This window comes from Bubalus kerabau, chromosome 9 (genome assembly GCF_029407905.1).
Source record: "Bubalus kerabau isolate K-KA32 ecotype Philippines breed swamp buffalo chromosome 9, PCC_UOA_SB_1v2, whole genome shotgun sequence".
Lineage (NCBI taxonomy): Eukaryota > Metazoa > Chordata > Mammalia > Artiodactyla > Bovidae > Bubalus > Bubalus kerabau.
In genome coordinates, this window is record NC_073632.1 from 48,459,523 (window position 1) to 48,475,816 (window position 16,294).

Genomic DNA, 16,294 nt, shown 5'->3' on the forward strand with positions numbered 1-16,294 from the left:
ACTTGAGTATACCAAGAGAAGTCTACTCAACATTCTGTAATAATCTCTATGACATAAGAATTTGAAGATCAAGTGATATATGTATATGTGCAAATGTAAAAGATTCTATACACACAGAACACCGTATATCACTGTTACTCAAAGAAAAACTATACATAACACTAGGGAAAAATAGGAAGCAACAAGATCCGAACTTTGGGGTGTTGTTTCTGGCACAATCCAGTCCAATATACAATCTTAAACCACGACTTCCACTGAGGGTCTGTTTGCTAAAGGAGGCAGAGTTGGGCTTCGAAGAAATGCTGCCGCCTTGTGGCCGTTTGACGCAAAAACAACTTGAAAACTTGCTCAGGGGACAATATTCAAAAGGACCGCTGGGCTGCAAGATACCGTCCTCAAAATTTTCAGTAAGTATTCTAAAAGAAATCTTTACAAAGGGCAAAGTGTCATCAAGACAATATGAAAAGGCAAGTACTACTGACACTATTTTTTTAAAAATCACATGAAATGATGTACAAAGTCACAAATTCTTAGAGACATGCAAATCAGAAGGGATCACCTTCTGGTGTTCTGAATGGCCATCATCAAAATGTCTACAAACAATAAACGCTAGAGTAGGGGTGGAGAAAATGGGATCCTCTTACAATGCTAAGTAAGTGTTAGTCACTCAGTTGTGCCTGACTCTTTGTGACCCTATGGACTGTAGCCCGCCAGGCTCCTCTGTCCATGGGATTCTCCAGGAGTATATGAATGATAACGGTACAATACAGAACTATGAAACTGTAAAAACAGAGATACCATATATTTCATCAGTCCCACTCCTAACAGGATATTCATAGACAACCAGAATTCTTAAAACAAACAAACAAAAAACTTGCACCCAAATGTACCCTACAGGACTATTTCCAATAGCCAAGACCTTGAAGCAAGAGACATGTCCAAGGACAGACGAATGCATTAAGAAAGAGTGGTACGTGTCCACAGTGGCGTATTACTCAGTCATGAAGAAGAAAGAATGAGCCAATTCCTATTGCAGCAACATGCATGAAAGTAGCTGTCATCATACTGAGTGATGTAAGTCAGAAAAAAAAGACAAATATCACATACTGGTGGGATCTGAACATTGACGCCCATGAACCAACAGACAAAAGAGAAACAGAGTCTCCAAATTAGAATACAAAATTATGGTTACCAGAAGGGAAAGGTGAGGGAAGGTATCAATGGGGAGGTTGGGATTAACAAATCCACCATCATACATATAAAACAGGTAATCAACAAGGACCCACTGTATAGCAAGGGAGTTCTACTCAACACCCTGTTGCTACCTATTTGAGTAAAGAATGTGTATGATGAACTAAAAAAGATTCTGTACACCTATAATAAACACAACATATTAAATCAACTTTACTGCAGTAAAACATAAAAATTAAAGTGAATTTCAAAAAAGAAGTAGTGAGATCCACTGTACTTGAGTGTGATGAGAAAAACACTATTTTGAGTTGTTCCTAGGCATTTTTCAGTATTCTTCCCTGCTCATACCAACAGTGTGGACATTTAGATAAACCAGTGAGCTGAGGAGTCCTACCATAAATTCCTGGTTTGCTTTTCCCAGAGCACCTTTTAAAATAGCCACTTAGAAGTAAGCCCCCCAATAAGTTAGTGACCTCCACTCCAACCACCTTAAACGTACTAATGCGTCTGCTACCCTGCTTTCTATCTCCTGTCTGCATGTGACCTGAGACGGAGGACAGCCCTTCCCCTGGTTCATACTGCTTCCCTGGCCTACACTTCTGAGACACGTAAGTAAGAGACAACAGTCTAAACATGGTAACATTCTAAGCCAATATTGTTAAGGGATAAACAAAGCTGTGGAATATGTATCCAATGGACGAGTACTCAATAAGGAGAAACTACTGTTACACACAGCATGGATGAACATCAAAGACATGACGCCAATCAAAAGACACTAGACTCAAGACAGTGTGTACAATTCTATTCATACAGAATTCTTTAACGGGCGTATCTAATCTAACATTTAAAAAACAGAATATTAATTGCCAGAAAGGAAGGGACAGGTGACGGATATGGACGCAAGGGAATTTTCTGTGACAACACAGGGGTGTGATTACACATGTATGCTTCTGTCCAAATTCTGTAGCTTAGATTTGCACGTTCAATTTATGTAAATTTTAAAGAAAAAGAACCATATAAAATAATATGTGGTGGGTGGAAGTGGAACAAGTTATAGGTAATAGAGGATGACAGAATGTTGGTAATTTTGGAGCTGGGTGATGGCTAGATGGGAGTTTATTATTCTGTTTATTATTTTACTTTGTATTTTCTTGAAATTTCCATAATAAAGCGGAAAACAAAAAACCAAAGACATTATCCATAAGCCCTATGTTTATCTGATTCATCTGAAATACAATTACTCTGTCAAATTGCTGTGAAAATCTCTAGTCATTTACTCTCAATTTATATATGCAATTTGTTGCCATCCAGTTACACACTCTCTGTGCCTGGTGCCAGTTACCAGCCCACACCATTCAATGTCCTAACCTTTCTTTGCCTCATTTTTTCCTTCACCAAATAATAATAGTAATAGCAACAATATTTGTCTCAGAAGTTTTATGAGGATTAAATAATGAACTATGTAGAGTGTTTTGACCAGTGCCTGGACTATATAACTCTTCCAAGAGTATTAGCTATTATTCTCATTAATACAACCTGCTACCATTACCAGAGATCAAATTGCCAACATCCGCTGGATCATGGAAAAAGCAAGAGAGTTCCAGAAAAACATCTATTTCTGCTTTATTGACTATGCCAAAGCCTTTGACTGTGTGGATCACAATAAACTGTGGAAAATTCTGAAAGAGATGGGAATACCAGACCACCTGACCTGCCTCTTGAGAAACCTATATGCAGGTCAGGAAGCCACAGTTAGAACTGGACATGGAACAACAGATTGGTTCCAAATAGGAAAAGGAGTACGTCAAGGCTGTATATTGTCACCCTGCTTATTTAACTTCTATGCAGAGTATATCATGAGAAATGCTGGGCTGGAGGAAGCACAAGCTGGAATCAAGATTGCAGAAGAAATATCAATAACCTCAGATATGCAGATGACACCACCCTTATGGCAGAAAGTGAAGAGAAACTAAAAAGCCTCTTGATGAAAGTGAAAGAGGAGAGTGAAAAAGTTGGCTTAAAGCTCAACATTCAGAAAACAAAGATCATGGCATCTGGTCCCATCACTTCATGGGAAATAGATTGGGAAACAGTGGAAACAGTGTCAGACTTTATTTTTTTGGGCTCCAAAATCACTACAGATGGTGACTGCAGCCATGAAATTAAAAGACGCTTACTTCTTGGAAAGAAAGTTATGACCAACCTAGATAGCATATTCAAAAGCAGACACATTACTTTGCCAACAAAGGTCCGTCTAGTCAAGGCTATGGTTCTTCCAGTGGTCATGTATGGATGTGAGAGTTGGACTGTGAAGAAAGCTGAGCACCGAAGAATTGGTGCTTTTGAACTGTGGTGTTGGAGAAGACTCTTGAGAGTCCCTTGGACTGCACGGAGATCCAACCAGTCTATTCTGAAGGAGATCAGCCCTGGGATTTCTTTGGAAGGAATGAAGCTAAAGCTGAAACTCCAGTACTTTGGCCATCTCATGGGAAGAGTTGACTCATTGGAAAAGTTTCTGATGCTGGGAGGGATTGGGGGCAGGAGGAGAAGGGGACGACAGAGGATGAGATGGCTGAATGGCATCACCGACTCGATGGACGTGAGTTTAAGTGAACTCCGGGAGTTGGTGATGGACAGGGAGGCCTGGCATGCTGCAATTCATGGGGTCGCACAGAGTTGGACACGACTGAGCAACTGAACTGACTGACTGACCATTTTTTAAAATTCCTTGGATCTACTTAGTTGCCAGTAACTAAATGGCAACTTAAGGGATGCCGAGTTTCCTCTCCTCAGAATGGGAGCCACTTAAGTCTGAGCAGAAAAGCCCTATAATATGAATTTTGCTTTAGAAAGAACATTCACATATCAGCCAGTCCTCAGGCATGCTCGGCTTAATGGGCTGAAATTGATGTGTTTTAAACATAGTATGTGGGAGAAGGCAATGGCAACCCACTCCAGTACTCTTGCCTGGAAAACCCCATGAAGGGAGGGACCTGGTGGGCTGCAGTCCATGGGGTCGCTAGGAGTCGGACACGACTGAGTGACTTCACTTTCACTTTTCACTTTCATGCACTGGAGAAGGAAATGGCAACCCACTCCAGTGTTCTTGCCTGGAGAATCCAGGGACGGGGGAGCCTGGTGGGCTGCCGTCTATGGGGTCGCACAGAGTCGGACACGACTGAAGCCACTTAGCAGCAGCAGCAGCAGTAACCTAAAAACGAGTCTGCTTATTCTACGAGTAACTATTTTCATGGCGATTTGACGAAATAAAATGTGCTGGAAAAGTCAAGTGAAAAGCAAAACAATGTTATACAAACAAATCGACTGTCTTTAAAGAAAATACGTTTTTCCTTCCTTTCAAATCAAGAGAAATACGTCAGCAAGTACAGCGCACGTAATTAACATCAATCTCAGCAATGCTGTGCCATGATCAAAAATACTCTCCATACCCCTGCCTGTACTGCAACCAGTGAACTGCAGAACTCTTAAGCCTTTCTGAAAGTTGAAAAGAATTCAGTTAACTCGTATAAAGCCCCATTAACCGTTTCTGAGATACCACAAACACCTGTTGCCCGTGTGCTCCGAATGTTTGCATGCAAAAGCAGCAGTGCCCTGGGTGCGATGACAAGGCGAAGACCGCCCCCAGCCCCAACCCCACCCCCAGCCCCGGACACATTCCCCTCTGCGGGGATAAGGGAACTGAGAAAATGGGGGGAGCAAAGGGGGAGAATGCTGTCTCTGCCCCACACCTACTCGGCCGCCATCCTCCCGCCGGCGCCCCACGGCGCGGGGTACTCACAGCTCTAGTCTCGTACAGGACCAGCTTCTGAACCGAGCTGATGATGGGGGCAGCAGCCGCGGGCATGGCTGGAGCTAATATGGGGGCCCCCACGGCAGGGCACCAGGCCGCGGCCCAAACTGCCGCAGCCTCTGTGCTGCCCCCAAAAGATTCGAAGAGGAGACGCCTTAGCAGTTGGACGCCAAGTTCAGCCGGGAAAAACACTGCCTGCACGCTAAATTTATAAGGGAATAGCTAATACGGTTCAGGTGTTTCCGGATCCCTACGCCCCACCTCCAGGCAAGCCCCGCCCCAGACGCGCGGGGGCAGGGCTGGAGGATTTACCAAAGAGAGGTGGTGTAGCTTTCCAGAACCTGCGTGCTGCCGGGGGAGGAAGCAAAGAGCGCCATATTTGATGCTGGCAGGAGGAAAAGTGGGAGGGGAAGAGCGTTGCCGGTTTAGTTGAATTTCTCCCTTCTGTGGTCCTTCTCTTTGGAAAAGTGGATAATTTGGGACTGGATTGCTTCTTTTGAAGCGGTTCTCCGAGTTGCGGACAGATTCATTGGTTAATTCATTGATTCAAGTTGGTCTATTTTCCCTGCCTCCTTCCACTTCTGCCCTTATATTCCTGAAAAGCTGTGTTCTTTCTCTGAGTGTCTGTTTTTCCCTCCCATCTCTTTGTTGTCTATTTTTACCCTTAGGAGAATCAACAGAATTCATATTATCCAGAGGGTGTGTGGTTCAGGTAATTTCTTTTAATCACCTAAAGTTGGAAATTTCCAACTTTGTCACATATTTGTGCATAAGTTTAACCATTTCTAAATTCTAAAAGTGAATTGCGGAGTGTAACGGTGTAGCAATGACTTTAGAGTTCTGCGTTAAAAGATTTCTTTCTTTTGATGTACGTGAACATAGTGCATGTACCCTCCTTGATCATTACTGTCCATATTTGTGAAAAGGAGTGTATTATAAATATGAATACAAAATTTGGTACAAAAGTGAACATTTAATAAAAAGAGAAAATAAGTCAGTAAATCATAGACCCCCATCCGTAGGTCCCGCCCCCCAAGAGGCTTTGCTCTCTTCTCGGCCTTGGGTTCCCTCGGCAACCGCTCAACAGATCCCTTGGCAACCGCTCAACAAACCGTCCCGGGAGCCGGCTGCGGCCAACCGGTGGGGTCTGCCGGGGTCTGCTGAGGCCAAGTAAGTAGGGGTCGGAATTCACCGCTCAGATGCATGTTGGTGTCGCATGAATGGAATCCCACCTCCTGCGGGGACGCCAAACCAGTGCCTTTTCTTGCAAAACTAAACTGCTGCTGCTGCTAAGTCGCTTCAGTCGTGTCCGACTCTGTGCGACCCCATAGACGGCAGCCCACCAGGCTCCCCGCCCCCCCGCCCCGGGATTCTCCAGGCAAGAACACTGGAGTGGGTTGTCATCTCCTCCAATGCAGGAAAGCGAAAAGTCAAAGTGAAGTCACTCAGTCGTGTCCGACTCTTCGCGACCCCATGGACTGCAGCCCACCAGGCTCCTCCATCCATGGGATTTTCCAGGCAAGAGTACTGGAGTGGGGTGCCATTGCCTTCTCCGAAAACTGAACTGGGATCTCCATAAATCCCGCTTTTTAAACCCACTTCCCTTTCCAGGGGATAATGTCTTCATTCCGCGAATATTTTCTGAGCACCTACTGTGAGGTGTTAGATGTACTGGAATGGCAACTAACCTAGCCTAGGTAGAAGTGCTAGGTTTCCCAGGAGATGGGCCCCCTGTTAATCGCAGAACTCACCGCTAGAGGATTTTCCAACTGGTAAATGTGTTCCCTTCATTTGCTCAGTTGTGTCTGACTCTTTGCAACCCCATGGATTGCAACACACCAGACTCATGTCCGTCGAGTCGGTGATGCCATCCAACCATCTCATCCTCTGTCATCCCCTTCTCCTCCCGCCTTCAATCTTTCCCAGCATCAGGGTCTTTTCCAATGAGTCAGTTCTTTGCATCAGGTGGCCAAAGTATTGGAGCTTCCATTTCAGCATCAGTCCTTCCAATGAATATTCAGGACTGATTTCCATTAGGATTGAGAGGTATGATCTCCTTGCAGTCCAAGGGACTCAAGAGTCTTCTCCAACCACCATAGTTCAAAAGCATCAATTCTTCAGCGCTCAGCTTTCTTTATAGTCCAACTCTCACATCCATACATGACTACTGGAAAAACCCCTGTCTAGCTCTAACTAGACAGACCTTTGTTGGCAAAGTAATGTCTGCTTTTAATATGCTGTCTAGGTTTGTCATAGCTTTTCTTCCAAGGAGCAAGTGTCTTTTAATTTCATGGCTGCAGTCACCACCTGCAGTGATTTTGGAGCCCAAAACAATAAAGTCTGTCACTGTTTCAATTGTTTCCCCATCTATTTGCCATGAAGTTATGGGACTGGATTGGAGAAGGTGATGGCACCCCACTCAAGTACTCTTGACTGGAAAATCTCATGAACGGAGGAACCTGGTGGGCTGCAGTCCATGGGGTCACTGAGGGTCGGACACGACTGAGCAACTTCACTTTCACTTTTCACTTTCATGCATTGGAGAAGGAAATGGCAACCCACTCCAGTGTTCTTGCCAGGAGAATCCCAGGGACGGGGGAGCCTGGTGGGCTGCTGTCTATGGGGTCGCACAGAGTCAGACACAGCTGAAGTGACTTAGCAGCAGCATGGGACTGGATGCCATGATCTTAATTTTTTGAATGTTGAGTTTTAAGTCAGCTTTTTCACTCTCTTTTTCACCTTCATCTAGAGGCTCTTTAGTTCCTCTTCATTTCTGCATTAGAGTGGTATCATCTGCATATCTGAGGTTGTTGATAATCTTGATTCCAGCTTGTGAGTCATTCAGCCAGGCATTTCCATAGTGTGCTCTGCATATAAGTTAAATAAGCAGGGTAACAATATACAGCCTTGACATACTCCTTTCCCAATTTTGAACCAGTCCATTGTTCCATGTCCTGTTTTAACTGTTGCTTCTTGAACCACATTTGGGTTTCTCAGGAGTGAGGTAAGGTGGTCTGGTATTCCCATCTCGTTAAGAATTTTCAACAATTTGTTGTGATCCGCACAGCCAAAGGCTTTAACATAGTCAATGAAGCAGAAGTAGGTGTTTTTCTGGAATTCCCTTGTTTTCTCTATGATCAAACAAATGTTGGCAATTTGCTGTTGGCCCCACTGAAAACTGATAGCTTTCCAAGGAGGGATTCCACGCTTCAGTCATGTCCAACTCTTTGCGACCCTACGGACTGCAGCCCACCAGTCTCCTCTGTCCATGGGATTCTCCAGGTGAGAATATTGTAGTGGGTTGCCATGCCCTCCTCCAGGGGATCTTCCCAACCCAGGGATCAAACCCAAGCCTCTTACATTTCCTGCATTGGCAGGCGGGTTCTTTACCACTAGCAACACCTGGGAAGCCCAAGGTGACAGCTTTCCAAGTCACCCCTTAAATGAATCAGAACAGTATTTCCAAATGTTTTACATGTTGCCTCCAAAAACTAAAGACACTTACAAAATATTGCACCTCCCTTTTAGAAGTAGAAGGTGTAAGGTATAGTAACTTGTACTTTATATTGGAGAGAATGTCTCAGAATGTCCCAGACGACTGGCCACTGGCCTTTGAAAACTTCACCAATATATTATAACAGGTTCTTGAGTCTTTAAAGGTTTATTTCCCACTTTTTGCTGCTCATATATCTTATGAGGGCATCTAGAACACTGGCTATTTCCTGCTCACCAGGCCTGGTATTGTCAATACTGTGGATCAACAAGACCCCTTTGTACTATATTTGTTACAAAGAGCAGGAGAGTCCTGGGGTAAGATTAAATGTTCACTGCTGACTGTTCTATGTAAATACAAACTGCTTCTGACCCTCCTTTTTGGTGTGTATTGAAAAAAATACATTTTCCAGTTGAGTAGCTACATATCAAGTACAAGAAACTGTGTCCCTCTAGAAAAAGGGCTCTGCACAGCAGCTGAAATTAGGGCTGCCCCTTGGTTAAGTTTACAGTGGCCCAATATTATCTGTCATGATCTGTCTGGTTTTTGCAGAAATTCAGACTACAGAATTAAACAGGACTGTGCATCTTTTAAGGGCTTCTCTGGAGGCTCCGTGGTAAAGAATTCACTTGCCAATGCAGGAGACACAACTTCAATCCCTGGGTTGGGAAGATCCCCTGAAGAAGGAAATGGCAACCCACTCCAGTATTTTTGCCTGGGAAATCCCATGAACAGAGGAGCCTGGTGGGCTACAGTCCATGGGGTCACAAAAGAGTCAGACACAACTGAGCAACTATACAACAACATGCTGCTGCTGCTGCTGCTAAGTCACTTCAGTCATGTCTGACTCTTTACAACCCCATGGACTGCAGCCTACCAGGCTCCTCCATCCATGGGATTTTCCAGGCAGGAGTACTGGAGTAGGTTGCCATTGCCTTCTCCGATACAACAATATGATGCATCTTTTAAACAGTTTGGGGGTAGCACTCTTCCATTTCATTCAGAATGATTTACTATTGTTTATCTTGGCCAGAAGCTAAGGAGTGGGTATGCAGTTTCAGAAGTTTCCACTTGCCCTTTTCTACACAGTGGCCCTTACTCTACAGTTAGGGAACCCCAGTGAAGGTGTTGCTAGCTCCAGTCCCTGTTATGCACTCAAGAACCATGAAAATAACCACTGAGTGATCCTGCAAACACTTTGGATGCACTATAAGATGGACTTGAGCCAAGGCCCCATTTATCACTGGTTCTCCATTTGCCCTCATTCTAACAGGAGGCTATGATGGCATTTTGGATCTGCTAGTGTTGATATCAGCTCAGACCCTGTGTCCTATAGCTTGTGAAAAAGGAGAATATTCCTATATCCAGAGTGTCTGTTTCTCTGGTTAATGGTTGTAGGTTCTCTGGAGAAAGGCTGGGGAGTATACTCCATGAGTATTTAACACCTTTCTCTATGCCCTCTAAGGCAGTCTGGCATTTTCACCTCATTTACTATAGTCTATTGGTTTTCCCAAGCATCAAGTAACCTTACCAGCAGTGAAAATTAGGATTTACTTTAGGTGTCCTAGCTAGGATGTTAAACTATGAGTAGTGTGAGAGAGCCCACATATCAACCAACTGGATAGTCTACATTCCCCCCACCTGGCACCCTCAAGATCTTTCCTAGGCATTTTCTCCTGGTTCCTGTTGGTACATCACAGTCAGGCCCTGGAGCTCTTTAGTTGCATAACTTTCTTCCTGACCAATGCCTCCAGTTGGGCTGGGCTGACACTTAACCCCAGTTACTGCTCTAGAAGTTATGAGAGAAAATAAAGGTAGACCTTCTAAAGGTCAAGCTTGTTTTCTGAGGCATCTGCCTCAGGTGAGGCAAGGAGAAGCTGCTCTTTTCCAGATATGAGAAAACTACTTCTGTTAATGCAGAGCATTTGGGGTTCAAGACTCAAGGTACTTAGACATCCACCTACATATCTCCATCCCAGGCTTTAGGGCCCTGATTTTACTGTATATTATGGAGACTCCTTAATAAATGCATGATCTCTTGAAAATGTTTAGATGCATTTTCCCCTTTACAACTACATTTTATACTAATTTTCATGGTATTTTTTTTCTAATCTTGAAATTCCAGGCCTTTAGTTCATGAAGTTTTCATCTCAATTTTTTAATATATTAGTATTATTTCTTACTACATCTTGTTTCATATTGTCATCTTAAAATAATATTGGTATTTTAAGCCTATTTGAATATTCTTAACTTCCACAGAAAATGTAACCATATCACATTTACCTGGAAGGATATGGTCCCCTTTGGCTTCCCCAGTGGCTCAATGGTAAAGAATCTACCTGCAGTGCAGGAGATACAGGAGATGCGGGTTCAATCCTTGGGTTGGGAAGATCCCCTGGAGAGGGAAATGACAACCCACTCCAGTGTTCTTGCCTGGATAATTCCATGGACAGAGGAACCTGGCGGGCTACAGTCCATGGGGTCACAAAGAGTTGAACACAACTGAAGTGAACTGAGTGCACACACATGCATATATTCCCCTCTAATCCATTTTTCATGGTTCCATGAGCAATTTCCCAGACCACTAGGACAAAGTTTTGGTCCATCGTTCATGGAAAGTCTGCTCATTAAAATATTTTCATAAGGTTTTATAACTTTTCCATAAAGGGCTTGTATATCTTTTGTTCTGTTTAATCCTAATTAAATTATTAGTTTATGTTTTTGCTGCTAAGTCATATTTATCTTTGGTTACACTTTCTAGCTATTTTTGATTTATAGAAATACAACTGAATTTTGTATAATGATTTTGAATTCAGCAAACTGGACTATCTTATTAATTCTTAAAATTTATCTGTCGTATATTTGAGCTTTCTATGTAAACAATCATATCATCTGGAAATAATTACAGTTTTCTCTTAAAAAAGAATATTTTAAGTACTTAATCATTAGATATAATGGTTATCTTTTTGTAATACACTTTACCACTTTACACTTAACTTCTATTCTTAGTTGGTAAGAGATTTATCTTTTAGCAATCATTAAAGGGTGCTGAATTATTTCATACTTCCATTAAGATGATCATATAGTTTTTCTCCTTAAATTTATTTTAATATGAAAATTAATTTTCCCACATTAAACTATCCTTGAATTCCTGGGGAAACCCAACTTAGTATAGTGATCTTATCTTCTTCATATATTGCTAAATTCAACTTGCTAATACTTTGATTAGAATTTTTAAGAATCTTGTTCATGAATGAACTTGGAATATAATTTTGCTTTTTTGCACTATTCTCTGGTTAAGTATAGAGGTTATATGAGACCCATAAACTGATGTAAGAAGTCTCCACTTTATCATTTTTCTGAAAGACTGTCTATGTAATTATAAGACTTGGAGCACTGCAATAAAACCATCTGGTTTCCTTGTGGGAAGACTAATAGTTACTGATTCCATTTCTTTAATGGTTATAGAACCACTCAAGTTTTTCTCTTTTTCTTAAGAAGCTGATTTTTCTAGTAATTTGTTAGTTTTGCTTAAGTTTTCAAATTTATTTGGGATAACTTTATGATAGCATCTTATTATCTCTCTGCAGCATTTATTTTCTCTGTTTTGCTTCCTTCTATGTCTAATATTGTTTGATCAAGTAGACAATAAATCAGTAAGCATTATGGAAGACTTAACCAATGAAATTCACAAACTTGATGTCAACATTTAAAGAATACTACATCAAACAAATATAAATTGTTTCTTCTTCTCAGAGATTTAGGGAATTTTTTTGAAATTTATCATGTGCTAGGCCATAAGACAAGACTTGACAAATTTCAAAGAATTATTATAACATGGAGAACATTCTCTGACTATAATGAAAGAAATAAAAAACAAAAACATAGGAAAATCTTAGTTTTGAGATGTGAGAAAACACACCTCTAAAAAACTAATGTCTAATATTGTCTGTGCTTTCTATCTTCTGTTCTTAATAAATCTTGATAGAGTTTTCTATTTGTAAGTCTTTCCAAAATACCACTATTTAGCTTTCTTGACCTTCTTTGTGTAATGTTTATTTCCTAATTTATTAATTTTTAAAATATTTTTTCTATTTTTCCTATTTTTCTTTTTCTAACTTCTTAAATTGTAAGCTTACATATTTTGTTATATATTGGCTTCACTGTTTTTCAGTTCTACATATTTTCTCATTTCCATTAGGATTTCTTTTAGAGCCACTAGTAGGCCCTACATACATACCCATAGACAAATTTTTATGTGTGTATACATATAGCATTTGATTTTTTTAAGTGTCCGTTATTGAGCTTTTTTGGGGTGATTGTGTGTACACTAATTTGACCTTTAATAGAATACACATATCAAAACATACATGTGTATATGTACATGTGTGTATTTTTTCCTTAATTTAGTCTTTCAAAGAGACTTTATTTTAGCTGTCTTTTATGTAGCATATATTAGCTTTTGCTTTCTGTCTCAAACTATGAACCAAGTATTGTTTTAATAGATCAGTTTAATTTATTTGCCATTACTGGCAAAACCCATCTCTCAGTGGAGTAGAATGGCTTCTGAGCTTAGTAAATTCACAGAATATTCTAGTTCTCCCCAACCTACCTGCCTATTTCTCCTAAATCAGGCACTTTAACAATCTTACTCTTTCTTACTATAGTGTTTTGTATTATGACTTCTCAAGAGAAGACAGAAAAGCATCCTTTTGCGGATATATTTAATGAAGATGAAGCTGACATAAACTTTATGTTGTCTAAACCTGTTTGCTTTGTTGTATTTGGGAAACCAGTAAGTTATCTCTTCTAACTTATTATTTAATATAATTTAAAAACTTTAAAGTCATAATCTAATGTTACCATATAAGAATGAAAACCATATAATGTGCTAATTTTTTTAGTGTTTTTTAGACTTTCATTGTATGACTTGAACGCTGATATAGTATTGGTTGTAAATTATAACTTTCTTTCCTCTTGTACACTATTACTGAAAAGGAACCTAGGTTGTATTTATCTTTGCTTTTATATTATGAAAAAATTAACTCATCAAAGCACTGCTCCATGACAATTATTAATAGTATGTGATCCAAAGTTATTTCACACTCAATTTTCACATAAAACTTCTATGAAGTTTGTTGTGAGGCTCTCTGGATATGTGAAGGCAGGACTCTAAAGAGACGAACGTAAGATTCTCCCACCAGCGTCTAGAGCTCCTGAGAGGGAATGTGCTTCATCTTCACCCACAGTTTGTTAGTGGACCTATGTTATTGGTTTTCCACAAAACAGGAAGGAACCAAGAATGGCTGTTGTAAGATAGCTTTCCTTCCTAGGCAGTTCTAGTAAGACCTCTAGACGAGAACTGTTTTCAGCCACTGAGCTAGTTGGTAGCTACCATTAAAGGGCCTGAGGTAGTTAACATAAAAGCCTCTCTGGAATAGCAGAGTCTTAGGACTGAACCCAGTTCTTGACTTGCTTTTCTACCGACCCTGGGACAGAGTCAAGAAATGTTTCCAATAACTTTTATTATGTTTCTAAAAACATAGTGGAGTTTTAAAAGTCAACAGTGGAAGCAATCAGATGTAAACATTACTTCATTAAAGTGAGCTTTTATCTTTAAACTATGATACTTTTCAAAGATGTCTATTAAGAAGCAAGTTTTTGCTCTTGAAAGTTACTAGATGGAAGTCTTTACATTTAGTCATTCACAATCATAAGCTTTAGGAAGGAAATAAAATGAGAATCACAATATTATCACAATGATTTGTATTCAGAATTATAAAATTTAACAATTGAAGAGGGCAATAGCTAGAATACCATTACAGTACACCTTCCTGGTTTCAGGACTATTAATTAAAAAAAAAACTTAAATCACTTCACAAAATGTGACAAGTGGGACAGTCAACAGAGAAAAATGAAGCTATAAATATTTCATACCTAGGGTCTATTCTTTATTTATTGTATGGAAAAATTTTACTTGATAATATTTATGTAATTGTAGTACCTATTAATATAATCTTTAAAAATTGTGTTTTGTTGGAAAATAGCTATTATCTTAGGTTTTACATAATGTCTTTCTTTTTAAGGGGGTTGGGAAGACAACATTAGCCCAACAGATAACACAGGCATGGAAATGTATTCGTGTAGAAGGTAAATTTTACCTTTCCTCCCCGCCAATATTTTATTATGAAAACTTTCAAATATGCATTAAAAGGTAAAGCATTATACAATTAACACCCATATGCCCATCTATTTACTGTGTAGAGTCTATGATTATTTGCTGTGTTTGCTTTATCAGACATCACTACCAACCCTGTTTAATGTTATCTTTAAAATAGCTTCAAACATGTTTTGCCCTTTTGTTAGTCTTAATTTTGGTCATAGAATTTAAGATGTTTATGAAACATCTTTGACTCCATTCTACTGCCTCCAGTTCTCTAATTGCATAATTTAGAACGAATGGGGATACGTGTGTTGTGGGTATCTCCCTATGAAAGATGAGAAGAGATGGAACTCTCACAGCTGCTCATGGGAAGATTTCCCAGGACTAAATTATCTTCAATGATTAATTTTATTTTTTATCATTTGTAATTTGCTTTTCATTCTTTGCAATATATAAGACAGGGATTTGTATCTTTGTACATACATATTCTTTTAATCAATAAAACCATTTATTCCTTAAAAAAATAAGCAAAAGAATGAATCTATAATTTATAAAAGTAGAAATAAAAATGGACAAATATACGAAAAAGAGTTTAACTTTGTTATTATTCAAAGAAATGCTAATGTAAATAATCTGATCCATATTTGCTGAATAGATTGGCAGTGAATCTTTACAGTTTCTACTATCATTGTTGGTAAGAATGTTATCAAATGAGCATTTCACATGCTGTTAGTGAAATGGTGATCTGGTACAACTTGGAGGGAGAACAATTTGTTAACACGTAACACAAACACACCCAAAACTTTAAAAATGTCTCCTTTTTCTTTATCAAAATAAAATCCACTTGTAGGAAATCTTAAAAAGCACAAAACTTATCATAGATTAACAGCAGATAGGGACATCATAGGTTCCTGGGTCCTCCCCTAGGTTATGCCCCTGTCATTTCTGTCCTAGAATCTCTTTCATCATGGGATTAAATATCTCATCTTAAAAAGGAACCAAGTTATAGAATTTCACCCTCAGGATCCCTTTTTCCTAGATTAATTTCAGAGTTTTATCTATTTTAAACATTTCTGGATGTATAATTTACTTTTATACAATCAGTGTGCAAAATTAATGGGCAGTAGATATAACTATGCATGGTTATAAAAGTATCATAATACTTTCTAATTTCCAAATCACTGTCATATACAACCCCATTTCATCCGTATTCCCTGGTATACTACACAGAGCTCAGGCATGCAAGGTGCAAAGGTGTTTGGGAAGTTAGCTTCCCCAGGATCTTTTAGCTGGGTAAATGTCAGATAGAAGTTGTTTATGGAATACATTCTGCTACCTTGTCCTTTACATAGGCTTAAATGATACACTGAGTGTAAATGTGCTTTGTAAACTCTAAAGTGACACAAAGATCAATCTGTGTTACTAGTTAAAAACACACAAATATGTTTCTTACTTGAAAATTCTCAGAACAATTTGTGCTAATATTCTGAATTCATATTTTAGCTTTACCAATTTTGGAAGAAAAGATTGCCAGTGACACTATAACGGGAGCTATGGTAAATCTAAGTTTCAAAACTATTATGATTTCTTTAAAAGCTGTGTATCACATGTACATTATACAGTCATATACAATATC

General features: G+C 39.6%; 2 protein-coding genes across 5 annotated transcripts in view; one reads left to right on the top strand and one right to left on the bottom strand.

Moving 5' to 3' along the window:
* Nucleotides 1-5,261, bottom strand: part of FIG4 (FIG4 phosphoinositide 5-phosphatase) — a 169,676-nt gene extending 164,415 nt beyond the window's left edge. For 2 of the 4 annotated variants that reach the window (XM_055535228.1, XM_055535230.1), the window contains exon 1: nt 4,991-5,261. In XM_055535228.1, coding sequence (XP_055391203.1) covers nt 4,991-5,056 — 66 coding nt within the window. In that variant the 5' untranslated portion in view covers nt 5,057-5,261. The remainder of the gene's footprint in view (nt 1-4,990) is intronic. The other 2 variants (XM_055535229.1, XM_055535227.1) reach the window with 1 other exon arrangement.
* The window catches only part of AK9 (adenylate kinase 9), a 129,635-nt gene continuing 118,570 nt past the window's right edge, over nt 5,230-16,294 (top strand). The window contains exons 1-5 of the mRNA XM_055534737.1: nt 5,230-5,714; nt 6,025-6,172; nt 13,163-13,290; nt 14,582-14,645; nt 16,162-16,214. Of these exons, the coding sequence (XP_055390712.1) occupies nt 6,172; nt 13,163-13,290; nt 14,582-14,645; nt 16,162-16,214 (246 nt within the window). The 5' untranslated portion in view covers nt 5,230-5,714; nt 6,025-6,171. The remainder of the gene's footprint in view (nt 5,715-6,024; nt 6,173-13,162; nt 13,291-14,581; nt 14,646-16,161; nt 16,215-16,294) is intronic.